The sequence below is a fragment of the Lonchura striata genome, chromosome 4 (genome assembly GCF_046129695.1).
Source record: "Lonchura striata isolate bLonStr1 chromosome 4, bLonStr1.mat, whole genome shotgun sequence".
Lineage (NCBI taxonomy): Eukaryota > Metazoa > Chordata > Aves > Passeriformes > Estrildidae > Lonchura > Lonchura striata.
The window spans coordinates 63,108,013-63,120,168 of record NC_134606.1 but is presented as its reverse complement, the minus strand read 5'-3'; the positions used below and the strand labels follow the sequence as shown (position 1 = coordinate 63,120,168).

General features: G+C 40.1%; 1 protein-coding gene across 5 annotated transcripts in view; it reads left to right on the top strand.

The window, feature by feature from the left end:
- Positions 1-12,156, top strand: part of NR3C2 (nuclear receptor subfamily 3 group C member 2) — a 187,851-nt gene that overhangs the window by 133,042 nt on the left and 42,653 nt on the right. For all 5 annotated transcript variants that reach the window (XM_077783015.1, XM_021536593.3, XM_021536592.3 and 2 more), the window contains one exon: positions 4,837-4,953. In XM_077783015.1, the coding sequence (XP_077639141.1) occupies positions 4,837-4,953 (117 nt within the window). The remainder of the gene's footprint in view (positions 1-4,836; positions 4,954-12,156) is intronic.

Here is a 12,156-nt window from a genome sequence, read left to right as displayed (position 1 = left end):
TTTTGATGTGCCTCAGTGAGACATTATTTTAAAAGCTGAGTTTTTTCAAGCTACTTCTGCTTCATTTCGTCCTCAGCTGCTGCTCCTGTTTTCTCACTTTGCTGCCCCTTTGTGAGGCTTCCTCAGTCTTGGGACCCAAGACACATTCCTGTTTCAGATATTGGACCCTGAGTGGATTTTGGACTTTGTCTTTCTCAGTGAATTGTGTGTGTGTGGATCTAGAAGAGGAATAAAGAGAACTGCCTGCCCAGGTAAGAGGAGGAAAGAACATGTGGAAGGCAGCTGTGCCCCAGGAGAGGAGCTGGTCATTAGTGACACACAAGTGAGCATGAGTCAACAACCTAATGCCATTGCCAAAAGCCAGCTCTGGTCCAGGATTGCATTAGCAGGGCTGCTGTGTGTGCAAGATGCAGGAAATAACCATTTTATTGGCCTTAGTGATGGTGAAACTCAGCAAGAAAAATGTGTCCTGTTTTAGGAAAGAGGCTGGAGGAGAATAGAAGGAATTGACGACAAATTCAGGAAACATGACCTGCAAGGAGAGATTGAGAGAACTGGATTTGTTTAGCCCAGCAAAGAGATGGGGAACGTAAATCTTTTGATAGGCAGGAGATTGTTGTAAGAAGGTGGTGATCTGTTACTCTGAATGTCTATGGGGGGAGAATGAATATCTCTTCCTGTCCCAAAATATTCCCATGTGGGGGAAATACAAAGGGAAAAAACATGACTTTCAGGGGTGGCTAATCACTAGTCTAATCACACAGGACTTGTAGGTTGTAGGGAAGTTGCAGAATACCTTTCCTCAGGAGATTTTAATACAAATAGAAAAAAACCTAAAAACTTGCCTGAACTGTTAAGCTAGTCTTATCATGCTTCCATGAGTGGGCTTGAATTTAACAGTCTTTGGGTCCTCTTCCAACACTACGCTTTTCTCTTTAGAAAATTTAACATTTGATCATAGTAGCTGCTATTTTAACAAGAGAACAAAAATGTGGAGTACTTAGTAATGACTTGCAGTTCCCGACTTGGACTTCAAACAACTGGAGGGAAAAAAAATTTGTTTTAGGAGGAAAATAAAACACGCAGAATGTTTCAGAAATTTCTGTGATTTTCTCATTTTGCCCTAGACAGGAACAGAAATAATACTGTCAAGAAATATCTACATCTTGTTCCTTTTGCAGCCTTACCTGTTGGGAAGCATGGCAGCTCTTGGAGTGCAACAGTGCTCTGCACACACACATAGGTTCATCTTAGCAAGTCAATTGTGGGGACTGGTGACTCAATTGCTGTAGTGGAGTTTTAAAAATGCGGAAAGGCACAACTTCTGCTGTAGCCTCATTTTGGCAGTAATTCCTAGGCCAAATAAGAACAGCTTTTTCTCCTCCCCTTCTTTACTGCTGAATTTTGCTTATTCAGGGAAACTCAGTAAGAGGGAAGACTGGATTTCATGAATACTTCCTTTTTGTTTTCTTTTGCAAGCCTATAAAAGCAGGAAATTATAGAATATTTGGAGGTGAGAGGGTTGGAAACATTCAAATATTTTAGTGTGTACATTTGATTGTGTCATCCTGTGGTATGTGGTGGCACAATAACCTGGAAAATGCAAATGTCAATATTCCTCTAGCTCTACTGTTAAGAGAAAAGATCTCACTTTCTTCTTAATGTGTAACTGTGTGGTACCTATTCGTTATTTATTTAGAACAGGAAAATTTTCCTCGCATCTTTGGTATCTTTGTATTTCAGATGGAACAGGAATTAGCTGCTTTAAGTACCTTTAATGATGGCATAAGTAAAAATTACTTTCATCTTAATGCATTTAGCACATGGGAGATGAGAATTCAATATCTGCTCTGTCACTTTCCAGCCCACTTGTGGGTGATTGAACGGGATAAAAAGAACAGCTGGATTAAGCTAAACACAAACTGCACAAGGCAGATCAATACATCTCTTTCAAGAGTTGGAGCTCTCACAGCACAAAAACATCAGCCTCTCTTCAGGACAGCCTCCACCACCTCGTTGAGGTCCTGAAAAGCCCTGGAGATCCTGAGAGCACTGCATCAATTTCAGATATTTCAGGTTTTGGTTTGATTCTGAAGTTGAGAGGCCTTAGTGAGCCACAGATAGGATATACTGATTCATTATGGGTGTCTTTGATGACTTACTTTAAAAAATTGGTTTTATTTGAAATGAACCATATTTGATTGCATGGAAGACTGAATCCTTTTTTTGTTTATTCATTATAGATGTTAACTGAAACATTATTTTCATTATTTTTCAGCTGTACTCTATGTAGAGGGTTTGTTAGAATGTTGATCTATTGTGTTTTTCTAAAGGGTTTTCAAGTTGCTTTCATTAATGTAAACTTTATGATGGCTGTGGTTTTTAAGGAGTTTTAGAAATTTAAAACATTGTGAAGATTTGCTGTTTCCTTTGCTTACTAGAAAAACTAGTTATAGATTTTGTACCATACAGTACTACTCAGAGATGCATGCTTCAAAAACTGATGAACATTTACTAAGCTGTGTTTTCTGAAAGTATTTGATCTAGAGTAGATAGGTCACAAAGTAATAATTGCAGGCTGCTGAAAGAATTTGACGGGTGATTTATGGAATATTCTGCTGTTGTGGAAATATTTCTTAGGAAGTGCCATTGTGACAGTGTTGAAATCAAACATTACCAAAACATTAAAAAATGCAACTTAAGTAATTATCCTGGAGTGCATAAAGGGGAACTTTGTATTAAACCCATTAGATTTTTTAAGTGGTAATGAAAAATCTTGACTTAACAGGTATACATTTTTTAGCACAAACTGCCTTCAGGGTAGTTCTGCAAAGGGGTTCATTTTGCAGTGTTGGAGCTGACTTGTCTTATTAATAGCCTACACCCGCCTGTGGAAGCCTAAAAATGGTATTGCAGTAGTCTGATGTACAAAGGACATTGTACGAGTACTGAGCAAGTGCACCTGCATTCCTGGCAGAAAATAACCATTTTTCCCTTCTCCCTGAAAAAAAAAAAAAAAAAAAAAATATTATATGCCAGTATTTTTAAGAACATATAAACCACCTTTATGCTGTATATCATAATTTTAAATGCTTTTGTTTTTTCCTTTTATGTTACTTTTGTGCTGTCTGCATGGTGGTTCTTTAGGGGTTGTGCTCAAGTCAGTTCAGAGCAAAAATACAATGAGGACTTAAGTTGACTTTTCTCTTTCGTGTCTGTTGTGATCACATCACAAAATAAACATTGTGTGATCCCCAGGTTTTCATTTTGTGATCAGCTGAGAACCTTACCAATTTTCTTTAAAGGCCTGCTAAAAAAGAAAATTGCTGATAGATCCTGGTGCTCTACATTGTACAACTTGATTTTATGCCTTAGGTAACTTATTCTTGAATTATTTTGCTGAAGTTTTGTTCTTTTTCATCTGTGTCACAGTGCTAGGTTAAGTCCCTTAATAAAACCCTTATTGGTCCATCTGCTTGTTGTTTAAACATCTAAAGCATTATCTAAATGATGATACCTCTTACTACTGTAAGAGTTCATTCACTCAAATGAGATTGTTTTACTTTGTGTGAGATGCTCAGAAGAGATTTGAGAAACATCCCAAGTTTCAGTTCACTGTCTAGATAACATTTTAAGGCTGAAAGGAGGACATGTGCAGAGATAGAAAATTACTTAGAAGTTTTAAGGCAAATTCCTGAAAGAGCCCAATGCAGAAGTTAGATCTCCTGTGCTCCATGAATATTCTCTTTATCTTTCCCGAGGAAGCATATGAGTATTGTGGAAAATAGCTTGCCAGACATATTTTTTGCCTCCTGTCCTATATATCAGCTCTGTCCCCTTGTGGATGTACATCTTCATTCCCTCTCCCTGCATGTCAGCCCCTGCCTGTTCCAGGGCAGCTCTGCTCCTGACTTCTGCTGGGGCTTCCCCTCCTCTCCTACAGCTGCTATTTGCTTTGGTCGTTGGCTTCAACTTTATTTGCACATCTCCTGGGTTTCTGCACATTTGTTCTGGCCATGCCAGATCCCCATGGATCAAGGCAGCCAAAACAATCTCCTCTTGCTTCTGCTGCCACACTACACCAACCCTTGCAGCTTCCTTTATTCTTCCACATCAAATTCAAGCACCAGGCTTTGGGAAGGTCACATGGGAGTGCCCTTGCCTGAGACACTGCATTGATTTGCTCCACCTGTGTTCTTCCCGTGGAGCAAAATGCCTTTTGGGTCCAAGTTCTCAAATGCCAGCCTGTTTCTCTGGTTGCCGTGTAGTTCCCTTCTGCATTAAATACCTGCTGTCTCTTCAGGAGTGCTTCTGTGGGGCTTTACAGAAATTAAATAATATAGTTGTGATTTAAGTCTGGTTGAAAAGAGTGGAGTATATGGAGAAATATACTCTGCTGTGTATTTCTTCTTTACATCCTGAACTTCTTGAGCATGAAAAGGTACTCAAACTTAGAGCTGTTAGGCTGCTCTGTGATACAGCACACCTAAGAAGATCTGAAAAATCTCAAACCCATTGTTTGTTTTTCACTAGAAGAAAAATTCCACTAGAAAAGAAAAATTTTCACTAGAAGAAAAAGTCTTGTTTAGGAAAAAAAAAGCTAATGAGATCTCTCTTGAGAGTGACACCAAAACTCCTTCCCAAATTAAAAAGAAGAAATGCTCATAATACACATCCATGACAACTCACCAAGATCATTTGGAAAGGGTAAAGAATGGAATTTGAAGTGTCTTCAGTAATAAGACTCTCAAAAGGAGTGCAAAACAGCAGAGAAGAACAAATTGGAATTATGTAAATAGAGCCTCTAATAATGCATTTTATTTTTGGTTCATTCAGGCCAGCACAATTACCTGTGTGCGGGAAGGAATGACTGTATAATTGATAAGATTCGGAGGAAGAACTGCCCAGCCTGTCGATTACAGAAATGTCTGCAAGCTGGAATGAATTTAGGAGGTAAGCAGAGTATTAATAGTTTGGACTCTTAATTTGATTAGGTGAAAACATTGGTAATGTGCAGCTTTTTATAGGTCTGGCAGCTGCATAATCTCAGAAGTTTTAAGGTGGGATTATCCTGAAGAAGTGCTTAATAACTGATAAACTCTATTGTCATTCTCAGTTGGGGTTCGGAGGTGCGTATTTTATGGCACAGAAAAAAGAAAAGTGGGTGTTTTATGATTACAGTAATTTTAGTAGAATACCATAAGCTAAAAATGTTAAGGTTTCAACTATTGCATGGGTTTTTGGTTTTTTTGGTTTTGTTTTTTTTTTTTTTTTTTTTTAATGATGAGCATTCTTCTGAATACTAAAAATGTGTTACACCATCATGAAAGCAAATTCACACATAGTGAAACCTCTCAACTTCTTTGGTGCTTATTCAACATTTTTATTGATTTTTTTTTCTGTGACTGTAAGGATGTGCAATAATTTTGATTATGTTACTGCATTTCTTATATACTAAGAACAACAAGGAAAAATGTTTTCTTACTAATTATCAAAAGCATACTGAAAACAGTATAATAACAAAATGTATAAGAGGTTTTTCTATGTTGTTTTAATCTTTTTTTGGTAATGACTATGTGTTTCTGTCTGTGCTTCAGTGGATTTCCTGTCTCAAGCCATCGTTTGAGCAAATGCTATTACAAATACCTTTTTTCCACCACTCCTGTGTTTATGATGTTGTCTGTGAACAGGGGTTTGGATACTGCTGCAGGTCCTTTCCCTGATGTACAGAGTTGCCCTTCCCTTAGAGTGTTTTCACTGTACAGAAAATTACAACATGGTCACATTAATTCCTCCCTATCTCAAAATTCACATTTTGTCCTCCTGGACCTATTCTCCTGGCAGCTGAGTTTAGTTCCACAGATTGAGCTGCTTTGTCTTTCATAGGTTATGTGCAAAATCCTGGTTCCTGCCTGCTGCCTTTTTCTACCTCCCAGACTTCTTTCTTCTGTGCTGTCTCCTGGCAGAAATACTCAAACAAGCCTCACCTTACTTTTCAGAGGGAGTAGCCTGGTTAGGTTCTCTTTCAAGCCCCTTCCTAACTAAGACACTACACTGCACCCTAGGTCCCTTATTTCCTTTTCCCAAGGGAAAACAGGACCAGATTGTGGGGAGGTGACAGCTTTCCCTTGGTTTTGATCTGCACTGTTTAACCTGGCAAGGGAAACAAAATGCCTTTGATGAAGCAGGAGCTCCATGGTAGCAGCTCCTTCATCCCAGAAAACTAGTGCTGAAAATCATTGTGGGGCAGGGAAGTCAGCTCTCTGCCCTGCTGGGAGTGTTGCTGCATCCTGCTGGCAGCTGGTGTAGGGCATCCCTCCTGGATGTGCCTTGTGCAGTGCCAGTGGAGCTCCAGCAAAACCCAGGGCTTGAGAACCTTAGGAAATGGCAGCAGGGGAGACTTCATCTGCAACATCATGAGTTCATCCCTATGATGTCCAGGTGGTTTCAAAGGATGTGCTCACATGATGTCCTCTGCAGAAAAGCAAGACAGGAGAGAAACTTTGCTAGAGGGGGATGCTTCCTTTTTTTTTTTTTTTTGCCATTTAAATTTTTTTTTTCAAATACTGACTGGAATGCTGCAAATTAGAAATGCATTGAAAAATCTTCTCTTTTGTTGGACCTTAGTAGATTGCTGGAAATCATCATTTGCGACCTGTGTTTATTGCAGCTTTGGGTTCCTCACTACAAGAAAGACATTTAGGTGCTGGAGTGAGTCCAGAGAAGGGCAGTGAATGTGGTGAAGGATCTGGAGCACAGGTCTGATGAGGGGTGGCTGAGGGAGCTGGGGTTTTTTAGCTCCTTAGAAAAGGAGGCTCAGGGGAAGCCTAATCACTCTCTACAACTGCTTGAAAGGAGGGTGCAGCAATACGGTGATCAGTTGGTCTCTCCTTACATGAAACAAGATACAGGATGAAAGAAAATGGCCTTAGGTTGTGCCAAGTGAGGTTTAGATCAGATTTTAGGAGAAATATCTTCACTGAAAAGTTGGTCAGACACTGGGCTGGCCAGGGTGGAATTGCCATCCCTGGAAGTGTTCAAAAACCATGCAGGTGTGGCACCTGGGGACAAGACTTAGTGGTGGACTTGATAGTGCTGAGTTAGGAGTTGGACTTGATGTTCTTAGAGGTCTTTTCCCAACTTCAATGTCTGTGACTCTTTGACCTGGAAGGCCAAGTCTGTACAGCTTGCATGCATTGGAGATTAGCTCTTTTACTGATTTACATCACAGAAAGAAACTTTAGGTGAAATTCTCACTCCTAATTTGATCCCTTTACACTACGTAAAGGAACCAACATGTGATAAAGGAGGTCTTTTCATCACTGCCATGAGTGAGATGGCAGAGGAACAGTTTTGGATTTTCATGCATTGCAGTGCCTTCTGCTGGAGGGAGAGGGGAGGGCTGCTGGAGTGAGGTAAAGCACCTTCAGCCCTCAGGCAGCATTACTGTTCAGAGATGCTCAAGGGCTCCCAAATCATACTGCTGGACCTTCCAGCCTTTGAGCCAGCCCAGCTCTGGCAGAAAATGCTGGGAGCTTAAGGATTTTCCTCTGCCTAGGCCATGTCTCCAGTGGTGAGCTCTGCACTGGGCATCTACAGAGGAGCGACACAGCATCTCAATTTTGGGCGCTTCTGTGTGGTGTTGCAGGGCGTTTCTGATTTGTTGGTGATCATAAAAAAAAAAAGGAGGTGGAAATGACAAGAATAAATATTGATTCGTATTTGAAAACTAATTTTCATATAAAATGCCAAGGTTTGGTACTAAACATTTTTTTCATATTTAGCTTGAAGAGAAAGAATAAGGTCATGTTATGAATATACATTGTGGGTTGTAGTTTCATGTGGTCAGTCTGGTTTTGCCAAGCACAGACATTACTCCAGTAAAAATGGGCTTTTACCTGTTTCTAGCTTGGACTTACAGGCAAAATGGGCAAGTATGTTGTTAGGTAGTATGAACAGTAAGGAGCTGGAGAAAAATGAATTTGTAAATGCAACTTAGTTTAAAGTTCTCTTTGCAGCAGAGTACTCTTTGTAACTGTGTCACACTGCACTGTGCTGTGCTCTTGGTGGAGTAGGGCCAAGCTCAGCTCTTACCCTCCAAAGAAAAGCAAATGTAAAAACAAATCCCAAGTTATATCAGAGGTGCTGATGGCCTTGGTTCATGAGAACTAGAGTAAGATAATCTGCAAAGTGGTCATCAGCATAGCTCAGGGCTGGAAAGTCTGCAAGTTGCTGAAACCATGGGCATTTATTTTCTACTTGTAAATAACTATGATGTTTTATCCCCTCATTTAAAGGATAAAAACCAAAGCACCAAACCTCCAGTTGATCTAGAAGAAATGTTACATTAGGGAACAAGGTCATGTCTCCCATGAGCTGGAGAGGAGCTTGACTCTCCTTTGCCACCCTCCCCATGTACAGATGGGAGTGAAGGACCCCAGGCTGCCCCCATGCAGCTCCTCCCACCTACTGAAATAGCGGGGGGTGTTATAAAGCAAATTTTGTAATTTCGCAGTTTGAGATTGTCTTCCTGCTCTTATTGAAGATACTAATCTCTATAATGGAAAACTAGAAATGAGAAATCGTGTTCCATGTTTCCTGCTTCACATTTTTGCACAATCTCTGATTAATCTACTGATCTTCTTTCTTAAGGTTTTTTTCTCTTTTGGTAATATTATTTCTCAATATTTTTAAAGAGTAAAATAGAGTGTTTTTGTACTCTGTCAGTCTTTCCGTTTTGTTTTGATGGCATAACTTCTACTTTCCAGCATGCTAATTTTTTTTCTAAATTAAAAAAAAATTATTTTGACTGGTGGCAACATGCCATGATTAGGCACCTTGTAAAAAATATGTTTAATTCAGTGATACAAAATGCACCTTTTTGTGAATGCTCAGCCAAAATAATCTGGCAGTTTTATTATTTACCTCCTCATTTTGTTTGTTGAAAAATTGGAGCAATTTCTAAGCTTTTATATCCTTTAATAATCTTTAGAAAATTATTAATCAAGTCAGCAAATAATTTACCTAATTATGTTATTGTCTTGATATTTGTTTTGATTTTATAAGAAGCATCTGCAACCTGTAATTTCTGCAAAGCTGAAGTTGCCACGTATCACATTAAATCATCTTTCTCATTTCTAGAAGGTACGTGTGTGCTCTGCAGACAGCTATATCCCGTTTGGCAAGTAGGACTCCAAAACTTTTTTGGGAATCATATTTTGTTTGGATTTTTGTTATCTTTTTTTTTTTTTTTTTTAACTCCAGTGGCATATGCTAGGCTTAATTGTTGGAATAGATTCAGAGTGAGCAACTGCACTATGAAGGTATGCTGGCCCATTTTTGGTTTATGCTCTTTTCAAGATTCTGTAATTAATTTTCTGTTAATTACGCACCAGAACGACTTCATGGATTTGGGAAGTTTCTTCCAGCATACGCTGTGGTTGGATTTAGCAAGGCTCTTGCTATCCCAGGAGATGTTTTCGTTTGGCTCCCGCCTCGTGCTGCTGTTCCTCAGTCGTGTCTGCCCCCGTGGTGGCACTGGGGCATGTCACAGTGAGAGCCCCTGTCCCACACCTTGGCATGGGGTCTTATGCCACCACCAGCTGCATCCTGTAAGGCAGCAGCCCCTGGGATGTGTCCTGCATTGCCACCAGGGTGGCACAGATTCTCCCGGTGTCACTCCCGTGTGCTGAAGCCTGGAGAATGGGAATGTTTTATGTGCTGTCACTTGAGGCAGCCGCCACTCCCCTTTCCTGGGCAGGTTGATCCATGCACCTCGAATGTGACCTTGTGATCAGGCATCCCTCCCCATTCTGCATGTTCAGAGAAGCTTCCTCTTCTGCCATGGGATGTGCCATACGTGCAGAGGGGACAAAAATGTTTGGGAAGATCAGCACCATGGAGGGCTGGAATCCGTCCCTGCCTCAGCTCCCCTGTGAAACGCTGCCAAGACTTCCCGGCACTGGTATCCCACAGCAGTGAGGAGCAGCTTGCTCAAGGACCCTTTGGATCTGGAAGGGACATAAAATAGATTTCACCTTGCAAATCACACAGTTCATCATTCTGTCTGCAGAGGCTGCCTGTGAAATCCGAGTCTTGTGTCCGCATACATTTACATATGTAAGACACTTTGTGCACAAGATGCTGGGTGTGATTTGTAGGCTTTACTGGCAGATACCCTTAATTTTATACATTGAAATATTTAAATAATCTGAAAAATAGGTTAATTAAGATAACCATTAATAAGATACAGTGCTTCACCTTTTTGCCCAGCTTTCTGTTTTCTGTTTAAGAACTTATATTAGTAGAGTTTTAAATTGCACTATTATTTTCAGTTACTGGAGCTCATGTGGTTTATATTGCCATTGTTCCTATCTTTTTGAGAAAAAAAGAAAGAGAAAAAAATCTGAAGACCTGGGGAAAACGTAAATACAGCAAAAGTATGTCCTCTTGTTTTTCTTTAGAATTTTCTACTAACCATGATCTCATAAATTTTAAAGGAAAATAAACCCCTTTGTGTAAGGCACAAGCAATTTAAGGTATACATATGGTTAAATTTTATTTTTCATTTAAACTTTAACTGCAAAGTATTTTGAAATGCCATTAACTTTAATGCATTTTTATTTGCATTTATTATGTAGCATTTTCTTCTGAGGGAATCCAGTCAATAATTTTTTAGCTTGAACATTCAGCTGGGTTATTACCAGTTCTTTCAACAGACCTTTAAAAACACCAGTGGGTTGGAAAAGACCTTTAAGTAATAAACAATGCTATTTAAGTAATAAGTAAAAAACAAATAAATAATATTTAAGTAAGTAATAAATAAGTAATAGATAATAATAAGTAATAGATAATTTGCCTATTGTTTATAAACCTGCCATTGAAGATGTTGTAGGAGCCAATTTGTTCAGCAGTTACGTTTTCCTGCTTTTGTGTCCATCTTACTCCATGTGTTCTGCTCTTGCTCTGCTCTTGGTGTGACCCTCTAGCTTCCCAACTTGAATAATCCTCATGAATGGAATGTTTAGATTGGATGTTAGGAAAAGTTTCTCCACTGAAAGGGCTGTCAAGCATTGGAAGAGGCTGCCTAGGGAAGGATGTTTTCCTTCAGAAATCATGTAGATCTGGTGCTTAGAGACATGGTTTAGTGGTGGACTTGGCAGTTTGGGTTAATGGTTGGACTCAATTTCAAAGGTCTTTTCCAACCTAAATGATTCTGTGTTTCTTGAATGTTGTATATGAGAGCAGTCACATGTGACAACTATTCAGAAATTATTTGTGAATGACAATTAAAAATGCAGAATTTTGAAGAGGACTGGTAATGTCAGAGTAATTTCTTGGGCATCAATTAAAAGCAATATTGAAAGTGTGTCCTTGTACTTGGCATTTTGCTGATGATTTTATTCCGTGTGCAGAGGCAGCTGGAGAAGATGCACTGCAGTGGTCCAAGAGCCCACACTTCACATCCAGCAGAACCTGATCAAACTCCTAATCAGATTCATGCTTTGTTTTTTCACATTCTTCTGGTTCCAGCTCTCCCTTCTGCAAGTGCCCAGCTGCAAGCAACATTTGTCTTTCCTCCAGGAACAGCCTTTCAGGCTTTTGGTGTGGGGCTGCTGGACTCCAGACTTCCCATTCTATCTTTTGGACTCTCCACTGTAGCATTCAAGGCACAGCATCCCTGGCTGCCAGCCTTGCAAAAGAGCTGCATCCCTGCTGGCCTCCTGCTGGGAGTGTGTGTTCCAGCCTGCCTGGTGTTCCACAGTGGTGCTGTGCATGCAGGCTCTGGGGGTGCTGTCTGATTTTGGCTGTGCAGCACTCCCTGTGCAGGCTCAGAGCCTGCTCTTTCCCCAGAGATTCATATTCTGCATATGCTGCCTTGCTTTGGTTCAAAACACAAGATGGGTGGTCACAGTTTTCTGAGAGGAAGATTTTCAGCATTTCTCAAAGTTGTTACATGCAGCTCTTGGTGATGTTTTGTTTTTTCCTGAATCACTGAATTATCACTTCCACAGTGATATTATTATTACAGCTTCCTTCCACAGTGCTGTAAGTCCATATCCTTTTTACTCTTCCTCACAGTAAAAGCGTAGTCTTTGCTGTGAAAACCTGCCTGTCTCTCCTGTTCCTCTTTTTCCAGAGCTGCTGGTTGTCACC